We start from the raw sequence: 12,650 nt of genomic DNA, 5'->3' as shown, positions 1-12,650 counted from the left end.
GGGTACCCAAATTTGTCTTACTGTAGGTCGACGGTTGGAGGTGTTGCGGGAACTGTTGGGCAACATTCGTGGCAACATTCGATTCGCCTTTATATTCATGAAGTCTTTCCTAAGTTTAAAATAGTAGGGCCTGATATGTCCATGCTTAAAACAGTAATGACACACATACCTGCGTTTTCTTTGCTTTGAAACAGGTGCAACAGGTTGCCTTTATGATGGAAAACTTTTGTTCGAAGATGTGGGTTGTGACTGTTTAGAAGAATTAGCTTTTCCTTTCACAAAGACAGTTTGTTTAGATGATTCACTAATTTCAAACACACTATCTTTGAAACCTAAAACTTTCTTATCATCTCTTCCCATCAAAAGTATGGATTCAATCTTAGATGTACTCGAATTGAACTTGTTTAGTGTTTCAGTCGCCTTTTGAAGCTCATCTTTGGTCTTGCCAAGCTCCAAGTCTTTTTTGCTCAGAATAACTTCAAGTTTTGTAACCACAGACTTCAGTTCAGTGTTCTCCTTCATGAGAATTGTGTTCAACTTATTTCTTTTGATCCAATCATCATACGACTCCTCATAAAGCTTTTGTAAACTCTCAAGAGTGATTTCTCATCAGCTTCCAAATCATCATCTACACTCAAGTTTCCAGAAGATGTAGATTTTAAACATATTGATTTTGCGCACGTGTTGCGTCCAGGTGTGGCAACACCTAGGGCAACACCTAAAGGGTTCACTTGCAGCCAACGTTTTTCTGTCAACAGTGCAGTCAAGGAGGTGTGATTATCTTCATCATTGGATTTTTTCTCCTCATCAGATTCTTCATCGCTTAGAGAAACATTATAGCCTTTGTTCTTTCGCAATTTGTTAGCACACTCGTTAACACAGTGATCAAATCCATTGCATTCTTTACATTGCACCGAGTCATACTTATTCGAATTAAATTGACCCTTGCCTTCATTCATTGGTAGAAACTGTTGTTGGACAGGAGGTTTAGGAGCTGGTAGACTAGGAAACATCGATGGTTGTCCAGCTTTCTTCTTATATCTGATTCTCTTCAAATAATCCTCAAATTTTTTTTGTGATATAGGCGATGAAATCCTCACAAAGATCCGATTCATTAACCTCTTGGGATATTTGAAGAAGATCATTATAAGAGTCATTCGAGACTTGGAATGTAATTGTCTTTCCCTTATCCTTCATCTGCATGTCCATACTCATTTGGAAGGTGCAAGGTGAACTGATCAGATCTTCCAAAGCCATCTGAGTCGTGTCCTTAGCCTCATCTATTGTACAAATTTGTATGTTGAATCTTTCAGGCAAAGAACGGAGAACCTTTCTAACTAATCATTCATTAGAGATGGGGTCCCCAAGACTGAATGCCTCATTAGCAATTACCCGTAGGCGATGATCATAATCTAGTATATTCTCAGATTCTTCCATCCTCATATTCTCGAACTTGGAAGTAAGCATCCTCAATCTAGTTCGTCGCACACTCTCAGAACCTTCACAATGTCTTTGGAGAGTATCACATGCATCCTTAGCAGAAATACAGTTTGTAATCAAATTGAACATGTTCATGTCGACTGAAGTAAATATTGCATTTAAGGCCTTTGAGTTATAATTCGAACTCTGCACTTCATCGGCAGTCCAATCAGTTTCCGGTTTTGGCAAGCTATTATCACCTTGATCTATCTTCATCGGTGGATTCCACCCATTGATAACACGCTGCCATGCCCGTTCATCTATGGATTTTATGTAATACCTGATTTTGACCTTCCATAAGCTATAGTTGGTTCCGTCTAGAACTGGTGGTCGAAGTGCTGCGTTTGCAAGTGATGTGTCCATTTAAATATTTCTATCAAACAAAACAAAAACCAGAATCAGCACTTAGTATATCAAGAGTATGCTCTGATACCACTTGTAAAGAATATTGCTTGACATATGTGAGTGTATATAACAGTAATAGTATAAAATTGTAAATTTGTGTTTTATCAGAATTGAGTGTTGTGCTGAACGTTGCAACATTTCATACAACATGCAACGGAATATTAAAGTTTGTAACACAAATTGACTTTAAATAAATACTATGGACAAGATTAAATTTGCACAAGTATAAATACTTATGCGGTGCCTCAGAACAAACATTAATCACTATAAAACTAATGAGTTTACACAAAAACAATACCAATAGTGATTATTACTAAAATCAATTTTCTCAACACGTTGAGAAAATAAATGCTTTCTAAAAAACAAATAACCAGAATAAAACTTATTCAAGAAAGCAACAAAACGTGATGCCAAAAACTGGATCAACAAAAACGATCTTCAGCCAATTTCGTCATGGATGTTGTCTGTAGATGTCTCCAACGATCAAGGCAACACGCGGTATTAGCACTTCTTCGATCAGTAGCGACGTTGTGAATTAATTTTCTCTGAAAGGTTTGTGTCGTGCAAAGTGCGTGAATTATCAATCCAAGAGCCAGCAATAACAATGTCCTTGTTTCTCTTATTTATAGACTTCCATAAGAAAACCTATTACACAAGGAGAGTAGGAGTTTAATTAGAACAAACTCCTTTTGAACATTGATATCATATCATGCTAATATTTGGATAATTATCTCATTATCTAGAAAGACAAAACCTCATTCAATATTATACACAATCAAATCAACAAGGAAATTATAATATTAAGGAAATAAATTAAATTAGGAAATTATATTTCTCTTCAAGATAGATTTTACGTTTTAAATCAGTTATTCAGCATACAATAATAACAGAATCACTTTGTTTCTCCCTTTATTTTTTCCCAACAATTGATAAAATTGTGTTTGAATTGAGACATTTGGATTTGTGGAGGATTTGATGACTAAGTTGGAGAGTGTGTTTATAAATCTACTTATCTATTAAAAAATATACTTTGGACAACATAAGAGAAATCAAATCCTTCATTCTAAATTTGAGCCAAATGGAGACAGTGAATTTGAGATTTAGGATTTAGAATCAAGGCAAAAACTTGTGTGAGACGGTCTCACGGGTCGTATTTTGTGAGATGGATCACTTATTTGGGTCATCCATGAAAAAGTATTACTTTTTATGTTAAGAGTATTACTTTTTATTATGAATATCCGTAAGGTTGACCCGTCTCACAGATAAAGATTCTTGAGAGCGTCTCACAAGAGACCTACTCTAGAACCAAATGGTGACAGTGAATTTGAGATTTAGGAAAAAATCGAATCCCCTCAAATCCTTCGATCCAAAGACATCCTAAGATTATTTCACATTTTTACGTAATCACTACAAACTCTAACTGTTCTATAATTTACATTAACATTGTAAATGTATAATCAAATATGGTTATAAAATTACATTATGAAATACTTTAGAACTGTAATCCAATATTTTTGAGTTTTAAAACAATCAAAAAGACCAACCAATTCGCACTATGATTTTTCGTTCTCGAATACTGTACTCGCAAATGTTGCATGGATTGTAACTGAATGATTACCATCCGAAATGAACCCGAGCAGGTATATTCTCTCATCCAAGGTGCTTAATGAACCAGATGATTACATATTTGTGTACTATCGAGGAGGAAATGATGCCTGGGATGGATACGAAGGTGCTGTGCTATAGACACGAAGTCCTGTTCTGCCTGAAAGCATTGTACCTCAAGTGGAAAAGGCCGCTCAAAGTATCGGCCGTGATTTCAGCAAGTTTGTCAAGACGGATAACACTTATGGGCCGGAACCTCCCATTGTTGAAAGAACAGAAAAGACAGTGGAGGAAGGTGAGGAGATAATCGTTAAAGAAGTTGAAGAGATCGAATTTGAGGTGGAGAAAGTGTTAGAGTAGGTGCCCGACAAGCCAACTTGTGCTAGGGCTTTTATTGACTCCAATGTAAAACAATCTTTATTTTAATAATATTTTACGATTTCATTTGATTATGGCATTATACTTTATCTGTATACCCATGCAAGCTGCATAGATAAAGTCCTTGAATATACAATAGGTACCATGAGGTCTGCGTCGCAACGTAAGATCATGAAACTCATTAGGAAGTGTACCATATATTCTAAACAGGTTCCTAGTCGAATCAGCCGCCTAAAATAAGGATAAAGGTCGCTCGAGCTTGAGACTAGCATTTGTGGTGTAAACGCCATGTTTCATTGGCAAGGGCATGGAGATGTCCATTCACACAGATGGGTGATCATGTAATGATGCACTGAACAACCTTCCCTTGGACTGTCCAAGTGGTTCTCATTTATCGAGTGGAATAGTCCGCCGTTATGGTTGTACACCATTAATCTTTTGACCCGGGACAATGTAGGGGCTATACGTACTAGCATGCACTTTGATCCGTTTACCGACTCCATTGAGGGTCATCAGGTGGCGACGTTGGGTGTAGTTTCGAAATACGTAGGAGCAAATACATTGTAGTCGGGGATTCACCGTTCGCTTACAGGTGAAGATATCCTATGTGATCTGATGAGTTAATAATAGTGCAAGGAGTCTCTGGCCCGAGCAAGAAATGTGTTTTAGGGAAAGGTGTTTTCCTAGTTGTACATACCATGCCACTATTAATACTCAAAGATAAATCACATCGTTATCGGATTCATATGCAACTCTCGATATACCAATGGTTGCAGATTCGATCGGGATATATGTGTTGAAGGGATCGTACTGTACGCTAACCTTGACTAAAGGTTCTTATAGGCACTATCAGTGATACCTAGGGGATCATGGGGCGATGCTACTAGACGCTCTTATCATGATCCGATGGGTGCAATCAGAAATGAGTTCTGACATTCTTGATCAAGGAGTTGATGAAAAGAATTGGGTTAACTAGAGTAAACCCGAATAAGAATAAATGTTATTCTGAATCACATGGAGATGTGAACCCACGGCTAGCTGTATCCCTGAACCATTGAGGGTCACACAAGTATCGGATTCTGTGTTCCCGTTGAGATAGTCAAATTTCAAGGAGTTGGAATTTGGCGACTATAGTTTGATGGAGATCAAACATGAAGCTTATAAAGGAGTTTATGAGCTGATTCCATATGATGGAAGAAGTTGAAGTTAGCATGATTGCTAAATAAGGAAGGAGAGTGGAACTGCCTGTTTTGTGAAGGAGTTCACTAAAACTGGCAGCTGCCCAATATGGTAAGTGAAAATTTGGATCTTCGAAATTTTTGATTTTCATTATATGAACAAGATTTGTATCCTTGGTACATCGACGCTCTCGAATCGTCGATCGTGATTACAATGAGTTCGGAATCATTTTTTTGGTGAATTTTGAATTTACTAATTAAATGATTGTGCTAGTAGTGGTGACTACTAACATGCACAAATTCCCATAAATATTCTAGAGGAGTCTAGAATTAAATTAACCAAGGAGTTAGTTTATAAATTAAATAATTGTTATTTAATTTAATATACATATACATGTATATATTTTATATGGTGATATAAATTATGTGTATATGATATTATTATGTCATGTATTATTAAATGTTAATAAATACATTATATATTAATTATATGGAAGTTTAAATATGATGAAATTAATAGAGTCCTTGTGGGAGAGAGACTCCTAATTAGATTAGGAGTCTCACTCTATAAATACACCATAAGAAGGCATAATTCAAGAGAGATTTTATTCCATAAAATCCACAAAATTCCTTCCCTAATTGCATACACATGTCTCGGCCACCATCTTGAAATTTGGAAGAAAATTGTTGGCCAAAAGCATATTAGATTTGCTTAATTATGGATTAAGAATCTATAATATTTGTTAACGATTTATTAAGAATTAATTAACATAAAAACCATGATTTTGATTTATGGAGCTCTCGGCCATAATTTTAAAAGATTTGGGAAAATTTCGGCCATGTGATCCCTTCTTCCACCGCCGTCTCTGGATTTTGGAAATTCGGAGGCTCCAATCTCAACGAACAAATCGCTTGAGATTTCTAGTGCAATCCAAGCGAGGAAAATAGTCTTCGATCGTGGACCTGATTAGATGATCAAAGAAGAGAGCCGTTCGTAGGGATCTAGAAGAAGGGCTATCTCCGCTTAAAAACCGGAATAGTTTGGTGTCCAGCGTTAAGAACTCAAAGGTATAAACCTAAACGCCCTATGAATGTTTTTAAACACACGACGCCCAAGAATAAAATTTTTAACTTCCGCTACGTCTTGGGTGCGAGAATACGATGTCCCAACAGAAAGTGGCCAAGACTGAAATAAGCTTGTTCCAGAGACTGGCAGATGGATTTAATGAGCTTTTGAAGGATAAAGACTACTTTTTTAGGGAGCTGAGCAAAGAAGAGATGGATGTTCTGCGCGAGCTTAAAATGGGAGCTGTTGAGGTTGAGAAACTCTTTGGGAGAGTTTTACCAATTAGGAAATTAAGGTGAGTTATGGTAGTTTGTGTTGTACAAATAAAGTTTAATGAGAGCACAGAAACGCGGGAAATTCACGTTTATTCTTTTTCTTTTAATACAATTTTCTGTATAGATTCCTCGCAATATATAATGGTAGCATTTCAGAATTTTGATGCATTGGATCCTTTCTTTTTTTGGAGGCTGCGGAGTAGAAGGGGAGGCAACTTACCCTTTCCGACCCCTGAATGGAATCGAAATAAGAAAGAAACAAAGCAACGAGCAGATTCCAGAAAACACAAGTTCTTAAAAGTAGCAGTTGTCATTGACACCAAAATTATTAACACTTGCTATATATGTTAATGTGTTCCAACAAAAGGTCAAATTTAAGAAACGTTTTGAATACTTCCATGGCAATGGAGACTAAAAAGAAGTCAAGATAATATACCTTAATTATTGCCTGCAACTACTTCAAGCTACCAATTTTTATTGATATGGATTTATAAATTGCATGTTTTTAGTTCTTGGGAGAACAAATCCCATGAGCTCCAATAATTCTATTTGTCAAGCAAAAACCTTTCATCAAAATCTCACAAGTGTAATGGGATGGCCATTATTTTCTTTCTATAGAGTAGAATTCTCTTGCAAGATCAATATGCTACAACATCAAGAACTGAGTTCAACAATTTCAAAGATGTGGTCTTTCCAAACTTAGGAAGCAAGTCAAGCACTCTGGTTACTTACCTAGCTCGTCCACAACCTCGGACAACTGTGATGAAAATATCTTCATCTGGGCCTGAACCTATGGACTTGGATATTTCTTCGAGCAGCCGCTCTACAGTCTCAAGTTGACGGAAGGTGCAGAGCTTGTGGATCAAAGCTCGATATGTGGACGTAGTGTAGGTGAAGTTTGGAATCTCGGAGGCCCATTTAAAAGTTTGAAGAGCTTGGCTTGCTGCTTTTTGCTCTAAAAGGAGATGTGCAATTTGCTGGTCCCGGCTGGGGAGACCGAGATAAATCTTGGTTGAACGGAGAAAATTAGCCGCTTTTGGATGAATCTTGAGGTTAAATATTTTGAAAGGTTGCAAAATATTGGCTTGGGTTTCTTCAAGTTTTATAGATGATTTTGATTCATCAATTTAGCGAGTTGGCATGTACAAGAGAGCAACAGAGCAAGATTGCCTCACTCTACTTCAGCTCTGTAACTCTCTCTCCAAACTCAGTCAATTGCATAGTTTCTTTCTAAAGCTCGGTTTTCAAAGTAACCCGTTAATCCTCTCAAAATTCACTACGATCTCCTCACACCTCAATGTCATTGACTATGCCTCATCGCTCATTTTCTCCCCAGAATCAGAACCCCATTGCTACGATTCCTTCCTTTTCAACACTGTTATTAAAGCCTACGCAGAGACGAACAGTTATAAGCGTACTGCGATATGCTATTACAGAGAAATGCTATTTTACGGAGTTGGGCCTAACAACTACACGTACCCATTTGTTCTCAAGGCGTGTGCTGGAATCGCGGACTTGGATTTGGGCAAAACGATTCATGGGTCAGTTGTCAAACTTGGGTTTAGTATGGATGCCCATGTTTTGAACTCTTTAATTCATATGTATTGCAGATGTGAAAATGGGATTGATTTGGCAGAGATGCTGTTTGATGAAATGTCCAAGTGCGACTCGGTCCCTTGGAGTGCGATGATTGGTGGGTATGTGAGGTGGGGTGTGCCAAATGAAGCCGTCAAGCTGTTTAGAAAAATGCAGATTGCCAGGGTGAGGCCCGATGAGATTACCATGGTGATGGTGCTGTCTGCCTGCGCTGATTTGGGTGCACTTGAGCTTGGGAGATGGGTCGAGTCTTACATAGATCAAGAGAAGATCGAGAAGAGCACTGAACTATGGAATGCATTAATCGACATGTTTGCCAAGTGTGGTGATGTTGATAAAGCATTGAGGTTGTTTAGGAACATGTGCGAGAGTAAGAGGAGTATTGTTTCTTGGACATCCGTAATTACAGGTATGGGGACGCATGGTCGTGGTCTGGAGGCAGTTACCTTTTTTGAGGAGATGAAGAGAGCAGCAGGGTTGGTGCCTGATGATGTTACATTCATCGGTTTGCTATCTGCTTGTAGCCATTCTGGTTTAGTCGACAAGGGAAAGCAATACTTTGATGCGATGATAAATGAATTTGGAATCACACCTAGGATTGAGCATTATGGATGTATGGTAGACCTGTTCAGCAGGGTTGGATTGGTGAAAGAAGCTGTGGAATTTGTAAGTAAGATGCCCATTGATCCGAATCCTGTAATATGGCGAACCTTAGTTGCGGCGAGTCGTGCAAATGGTGAGCTGAATTTAGGTGAAAGAATAGCCAAGGAGCTGATGAGTAATCAGCCCATGCATGAGTCCACCTATATTCTACTCTCTAATTTATATGCCAAAATGATGGATTGGGAAAAGAAAAGCACCATCAGGAGAGCAATGGGAAAGAAGGGGATCAGAAAGGTTCCTGGTAGTGCTATGATTGAGCTTGCTGGTGTAATTTATGAGTTTGTTGCTGGAGATAGAACTCACAAAGAGCACCATAAAATTTACCAAATGGTTGATGAAATGGAGAGAAGGTTAAAGAGTGGTGGATACGGTGCGACGACATCTGATGTGTTACTTGACATTGATGACGCAGACAAGGAGGGTGCTCCAGAGTCTTAACAGACGGCGAAAACATGACTATTGCATTTGCGCTTGTGTAAACGTCCCGTGGATCTTGCAATTCGTATCGATAAAAACTTTACGGTTTATATTGATTGCCACTCAACTACTAAGGTGATTTCACATGATTGGATTGTATCGAGCTGCTGCTTGATGTTCGTGTAAACTGAAACTTGAAATCAAATCTACTTTGTTATTGAGCTTCAAATTTTGCAAATTGATTTTAAGTGTCTGCTTCAACCATGTAATCGTTTGTCTTAGATCGTGCCTTCACTTCTGTAAAACTCAAATTTTTTCAGACCAGCTTTCTTAAATTATTTAACAACTACATCACATCAAAACAATAATTAAATTTTAATATTAAAAAAAGGCAAAAATAATTGTGCCAACCCTCTGATAAGAACAACCATTAGTAGCCATCAAAGTCAATGTCAGGGGTTAGGCATGGAGGAAGAAAAACTGATTAAAAAGGCCGATTTCAAGTACACGCACAAAGTTGATTTTTTAGGAGAAAGCTATTTGAAGAGCAAATACAAGTCTTCAAATCATAGATGAATAATATAGTATTCAATTCTTAAAGAGTCTCACGGATCTTAATCTGTGAAACGTGTTAATCCTATCCATATTCACAATAAAAAATAATGTTCTTAACATAAAAAGTAATATTTTTTCATGCATGACCTAAATAAGAGACATGTCTCACAAGTACGATCCGTGAGACCGTCTCACACAAGTTTTTATCATTTTTAAATAAAAAAATTACTATTAATATTAATACATGTATTAATTACTTTTGCTTTAAGCCTTGTCTACTTCTTTGAAGTCTTAAACTTTAGACTATCCGATTTTTCCAATGTCAACACTCAGCCATAATTAGATCATTTATTATGTTCTACGAGTTTGATCATTAAATGTATAAATTATAAATAAATATATTAATTTCTTTTTAAAAAAAATACATGCATCTTGTGCAATGACATTAACAAAAATACCTACGACTAAACTAATGAAGAATATCTTTTAGCCGCAAACACAATACAAAATATAAAATTAGTCACATCTTCTCGAATCTCTATATGAGTATTTTTAATGCCTTGGATCACTCACTCTCATAATACAAGGAGAAGTTGACTATGAATAAGCCATTTTAGACTAAAGAAATTTAATAGATGTAACAAACTAATGACTTTCACCAAATACCTATTGCTATTAGGAATTCAATTAGCACAGATTAGCTGTCATTGCCAATGGGATGCAAAAATTGAGGGGCAATCCCAAAAAAATATTGTCTACATGATAATGCAAATAAGGAAAGGTGAACAACTCTTGCTACAACAAATTTTACTTCTTCCATCACACAAGATAACAATATTTTCAAGCCATTTATTTATTAATCACTAGTCCTCTCTGCGCATGCTAATTCACCTTCAAAATTTGTTTCCTTAAACTTCACTTATACTTTAAATGACAAATTAATTCAAACCAGAAGGGGAAAGAACCTTCAAGGCCAGCCAACTTTCATGAAAGAACACTCTAGGAGCTTTACACGGCAAGAAATGAAAAGGGGCAAGTGTTTAAATGTTTCAGAGAAACTTAAGTACCATTTAATGAACACAATTAGTAATCTTTTATAGAACCAGAAAACTATGCAAGATTTCATCGATTCACATTCAAGATTCACTCTTTTCTCATAAGCTCCAAACAACAGCATACCTTGGTGAGAAGTGAGAACCAATCAGCACATAGAGACCATCCAACCAAGATAGTTGACAAAAGATTAAAACTTGAAAGTTAACGGCATAAAGAGATTCATGACCATTGCATATAAGATTCAAAAACATGAAATCTCAGATAATTTTGGTTTATTTAACTATATTTAAAGCATAAACCCACACTGAGCATGAAATGTAGATCTTGATCTTAACAGCCAGAATAACCCAAAAGAAAGAAGGGGAAAAAAACCAAATTTCTGCTCACATTTATTCCAAGAACACTTGTGTTAACTTTTTTGTAAGAATATTTAAACAATAAATTAAGCCTGTGTATCTCCTTTCCTTCCCATTCCATCTTCTTCCCTCTCATCCAGCAGTTTCGCTGCCTCCTCATCTGCTGGAGGTGCCTTCTTCTGTGCTTCCTTGGCCTTCAAAGCCTGCAATTTGGAATGATTGTAATATGCGACTCCCAGAAAGGCCAACCCATAACCAAACAAATTCAATGGCGTCACTGTATCCTTGATCACAGACCAAGAAAAGGCAATCAAGAGCCAATCCTTCACCACCCCGGCGACATTCATGGTCAAAGCTGAGGTCTTGCCCACAAGCAAGAACACAGCCAAGTTCAAAGCAAACGCGCACAGAGAATTGGTCCCAAAAATAGCAAAATCAAAATGAAACCCGGATCTCTGCCTCAACAACGGGTACTCCACGATAAGCCATGGAACAGAAAGAAAAGCCAAACAACTGGGTGCCACGTAGTAAAGCGAAGTAATCGGGTTCAAATTAATCCCTTTCGAAGTCAACAAGATCTGAATCATAACCAACCTCGTAGCTTCAAAAAGAACGGCACCAAGTTGAAGCAGAACCCCCCAAGAATCATACTTGGCCTCACCAAAAGCAGCGACCGCAACTCCCACGGAGATAGCAAGCATGTTAAGCATGGTGTTGCTCTTGAAAGCATCTTTCTTGAAGAGAATCCCGATAGAATAAACAGCAACAGGCATCAGTGCTTTGAGCATTTGAATGAAGGAGACGGAGAGGTATATGTAAGCCGAGTTGGAGAGCCACAGGGAAAGAGCATACAGAGCCCCAATTGGGACGACGGAGGTGAGGTACACGCGTCGGGAGAGCGCCACCGGGTCCACGATCTTGAACAGGCGGACAGCAGCGAAAGCTAGAGAAGAGCAGAAGGCCATGTGAATCATAGTTAGCGAGATGGGAAAAGGCCAGTTGTAGAGCTTGTGGTCAAGGATGTACTTGTTGTACACGATGACTGTGAACGAGAGGAAAATCCATACGGACACATATGTATATGAGAGGATTATCTTTTTTATCACCCCGTCTGAGAGGGCCTCACTTTTCCCCATCGGCGGCAGCGGCGGTGGTGGAGACGGCGGCGGCGGCGGAGGTTCTCGGAGGGGATGGAAAGAGGACCTTATATACTACACAATTTTGGGGAAAGAAGCGGAGAGGAGTTTTATATGGAAGGATGTCGTTAACACAAAGTAGACTCTTTTAATTTATTGTTTAATTTAGTTATTAATTAATAATTTCTTTCTTTTTCTTTGAATATATATAAATATAATTCAGAAGATCAAAGATGCATAATTTAGATTTGTTTCAACATAAAACTCTTGTGAGATGGTCTCATCAGTGAATTTTGTAAAACAAATTTTCTATTTCAATTATCCATGAAAAAATATTATTTTTTATTATAAATATGGTCAAATAACACTTATATATTAAAATAAGTCTTCTTTGAAACAATCTTATATATTTATATCCATGAAATAAGTTGACATGATCTATATTTACAATAAAAAGTAATACTTTTGACAAAAAAATAATATTG

The 12,650-nt window shown here is 37.4% G+C and overlaps 2 protein-coding genes across 2 annotated transcripts; one reads left to right on the top strand and one right to left on the bottom strand.

The window, feature by feature from the left end:
* The first annotated feature begins 6,761 nt into the window (after positions 1–6,761).
* LOC140983496 (pentatricopeptide repeat-containing protein At4g21065-like) lies at positions 6,762–9,091 on the top strand. Its single transcript, XM_073450571.1, has 2 exons — positions 6,762–7,927; positions 7,997–9,091. The coding sequence occupies exons 1-2, from the start codon at positions 7,527–7,529 to the stop codon at positions 9,081–9,083; spliced, it is 1,488 nt and encodes a 495-aa protein (XP_073306672.1). The 5' UTR covers positions 6,762–7,526; the 3' UTR covers positions 9,084–9,091.
* Positions 9,092–10,930: 1,839 nt separating this feature from the next.
* LOC140983339 (probable sugar phosphate/phosphate translocator At2g25520) lies at positions 10,931–12,292 on the bottom strand. The gene has a single exon (XM_073450341.1). The coding sequence runs from the start codon at positions 12,163–12,165 to the stop codon at positions 11,116–11,118; it is 1,050 nt and encodes a 349-aa protein (XP_073306442.1). The 5' UTR covers positions 12,166–12,292; the 3' UTR covers positions 10,931–11,115.
* Positions 12,293–12,650: the final 358 nt, after the last annotated feature.

The sequence above is a fragment of the Primulina huaijiensis genome, chromosome 8, assembly GCF_012295235.1.
Source record: "Primulina huaijiensis isolate GDHJ02 chromosome 8, ASM1229523v2, whole genome shotgun sequence".
Lineage (NCBI taxonomy): Eukaryota > Viridiplantae > Streptophyta > Magnoliopsida > Lamiales > Gesneriaceae > Primulina > Primulina huaijiensis.
The sequence above is the reverse complement of the archived record's forward strand: the minus strand, read 5'-3'. Positions and strand labels throughout refer to the sequence as shown.

Coding starts and splice junctions, on each gene's coding strand:
- LOC140983496 (XM_073450571.1), top strand. CDS start 7,527: ATGTACAAGAGAGCAACAGAGCAAGATTGCCTCACTCTACTTCAGCTC. Junction 7,928..7,996: donor TTGGGCAAAACGATTCATGG/GTCAGTTGTCAA, acceptor TATGTATTGCAG/ATGTGAAAATGGGATTGATT.
- LOC140983339 (XM_073450341.1), bottom strand. CDS start 12,165: ATGGGGAAAAGTGAGGCCCTCTCAGACGGGGTGATAAAAAAGATAATC.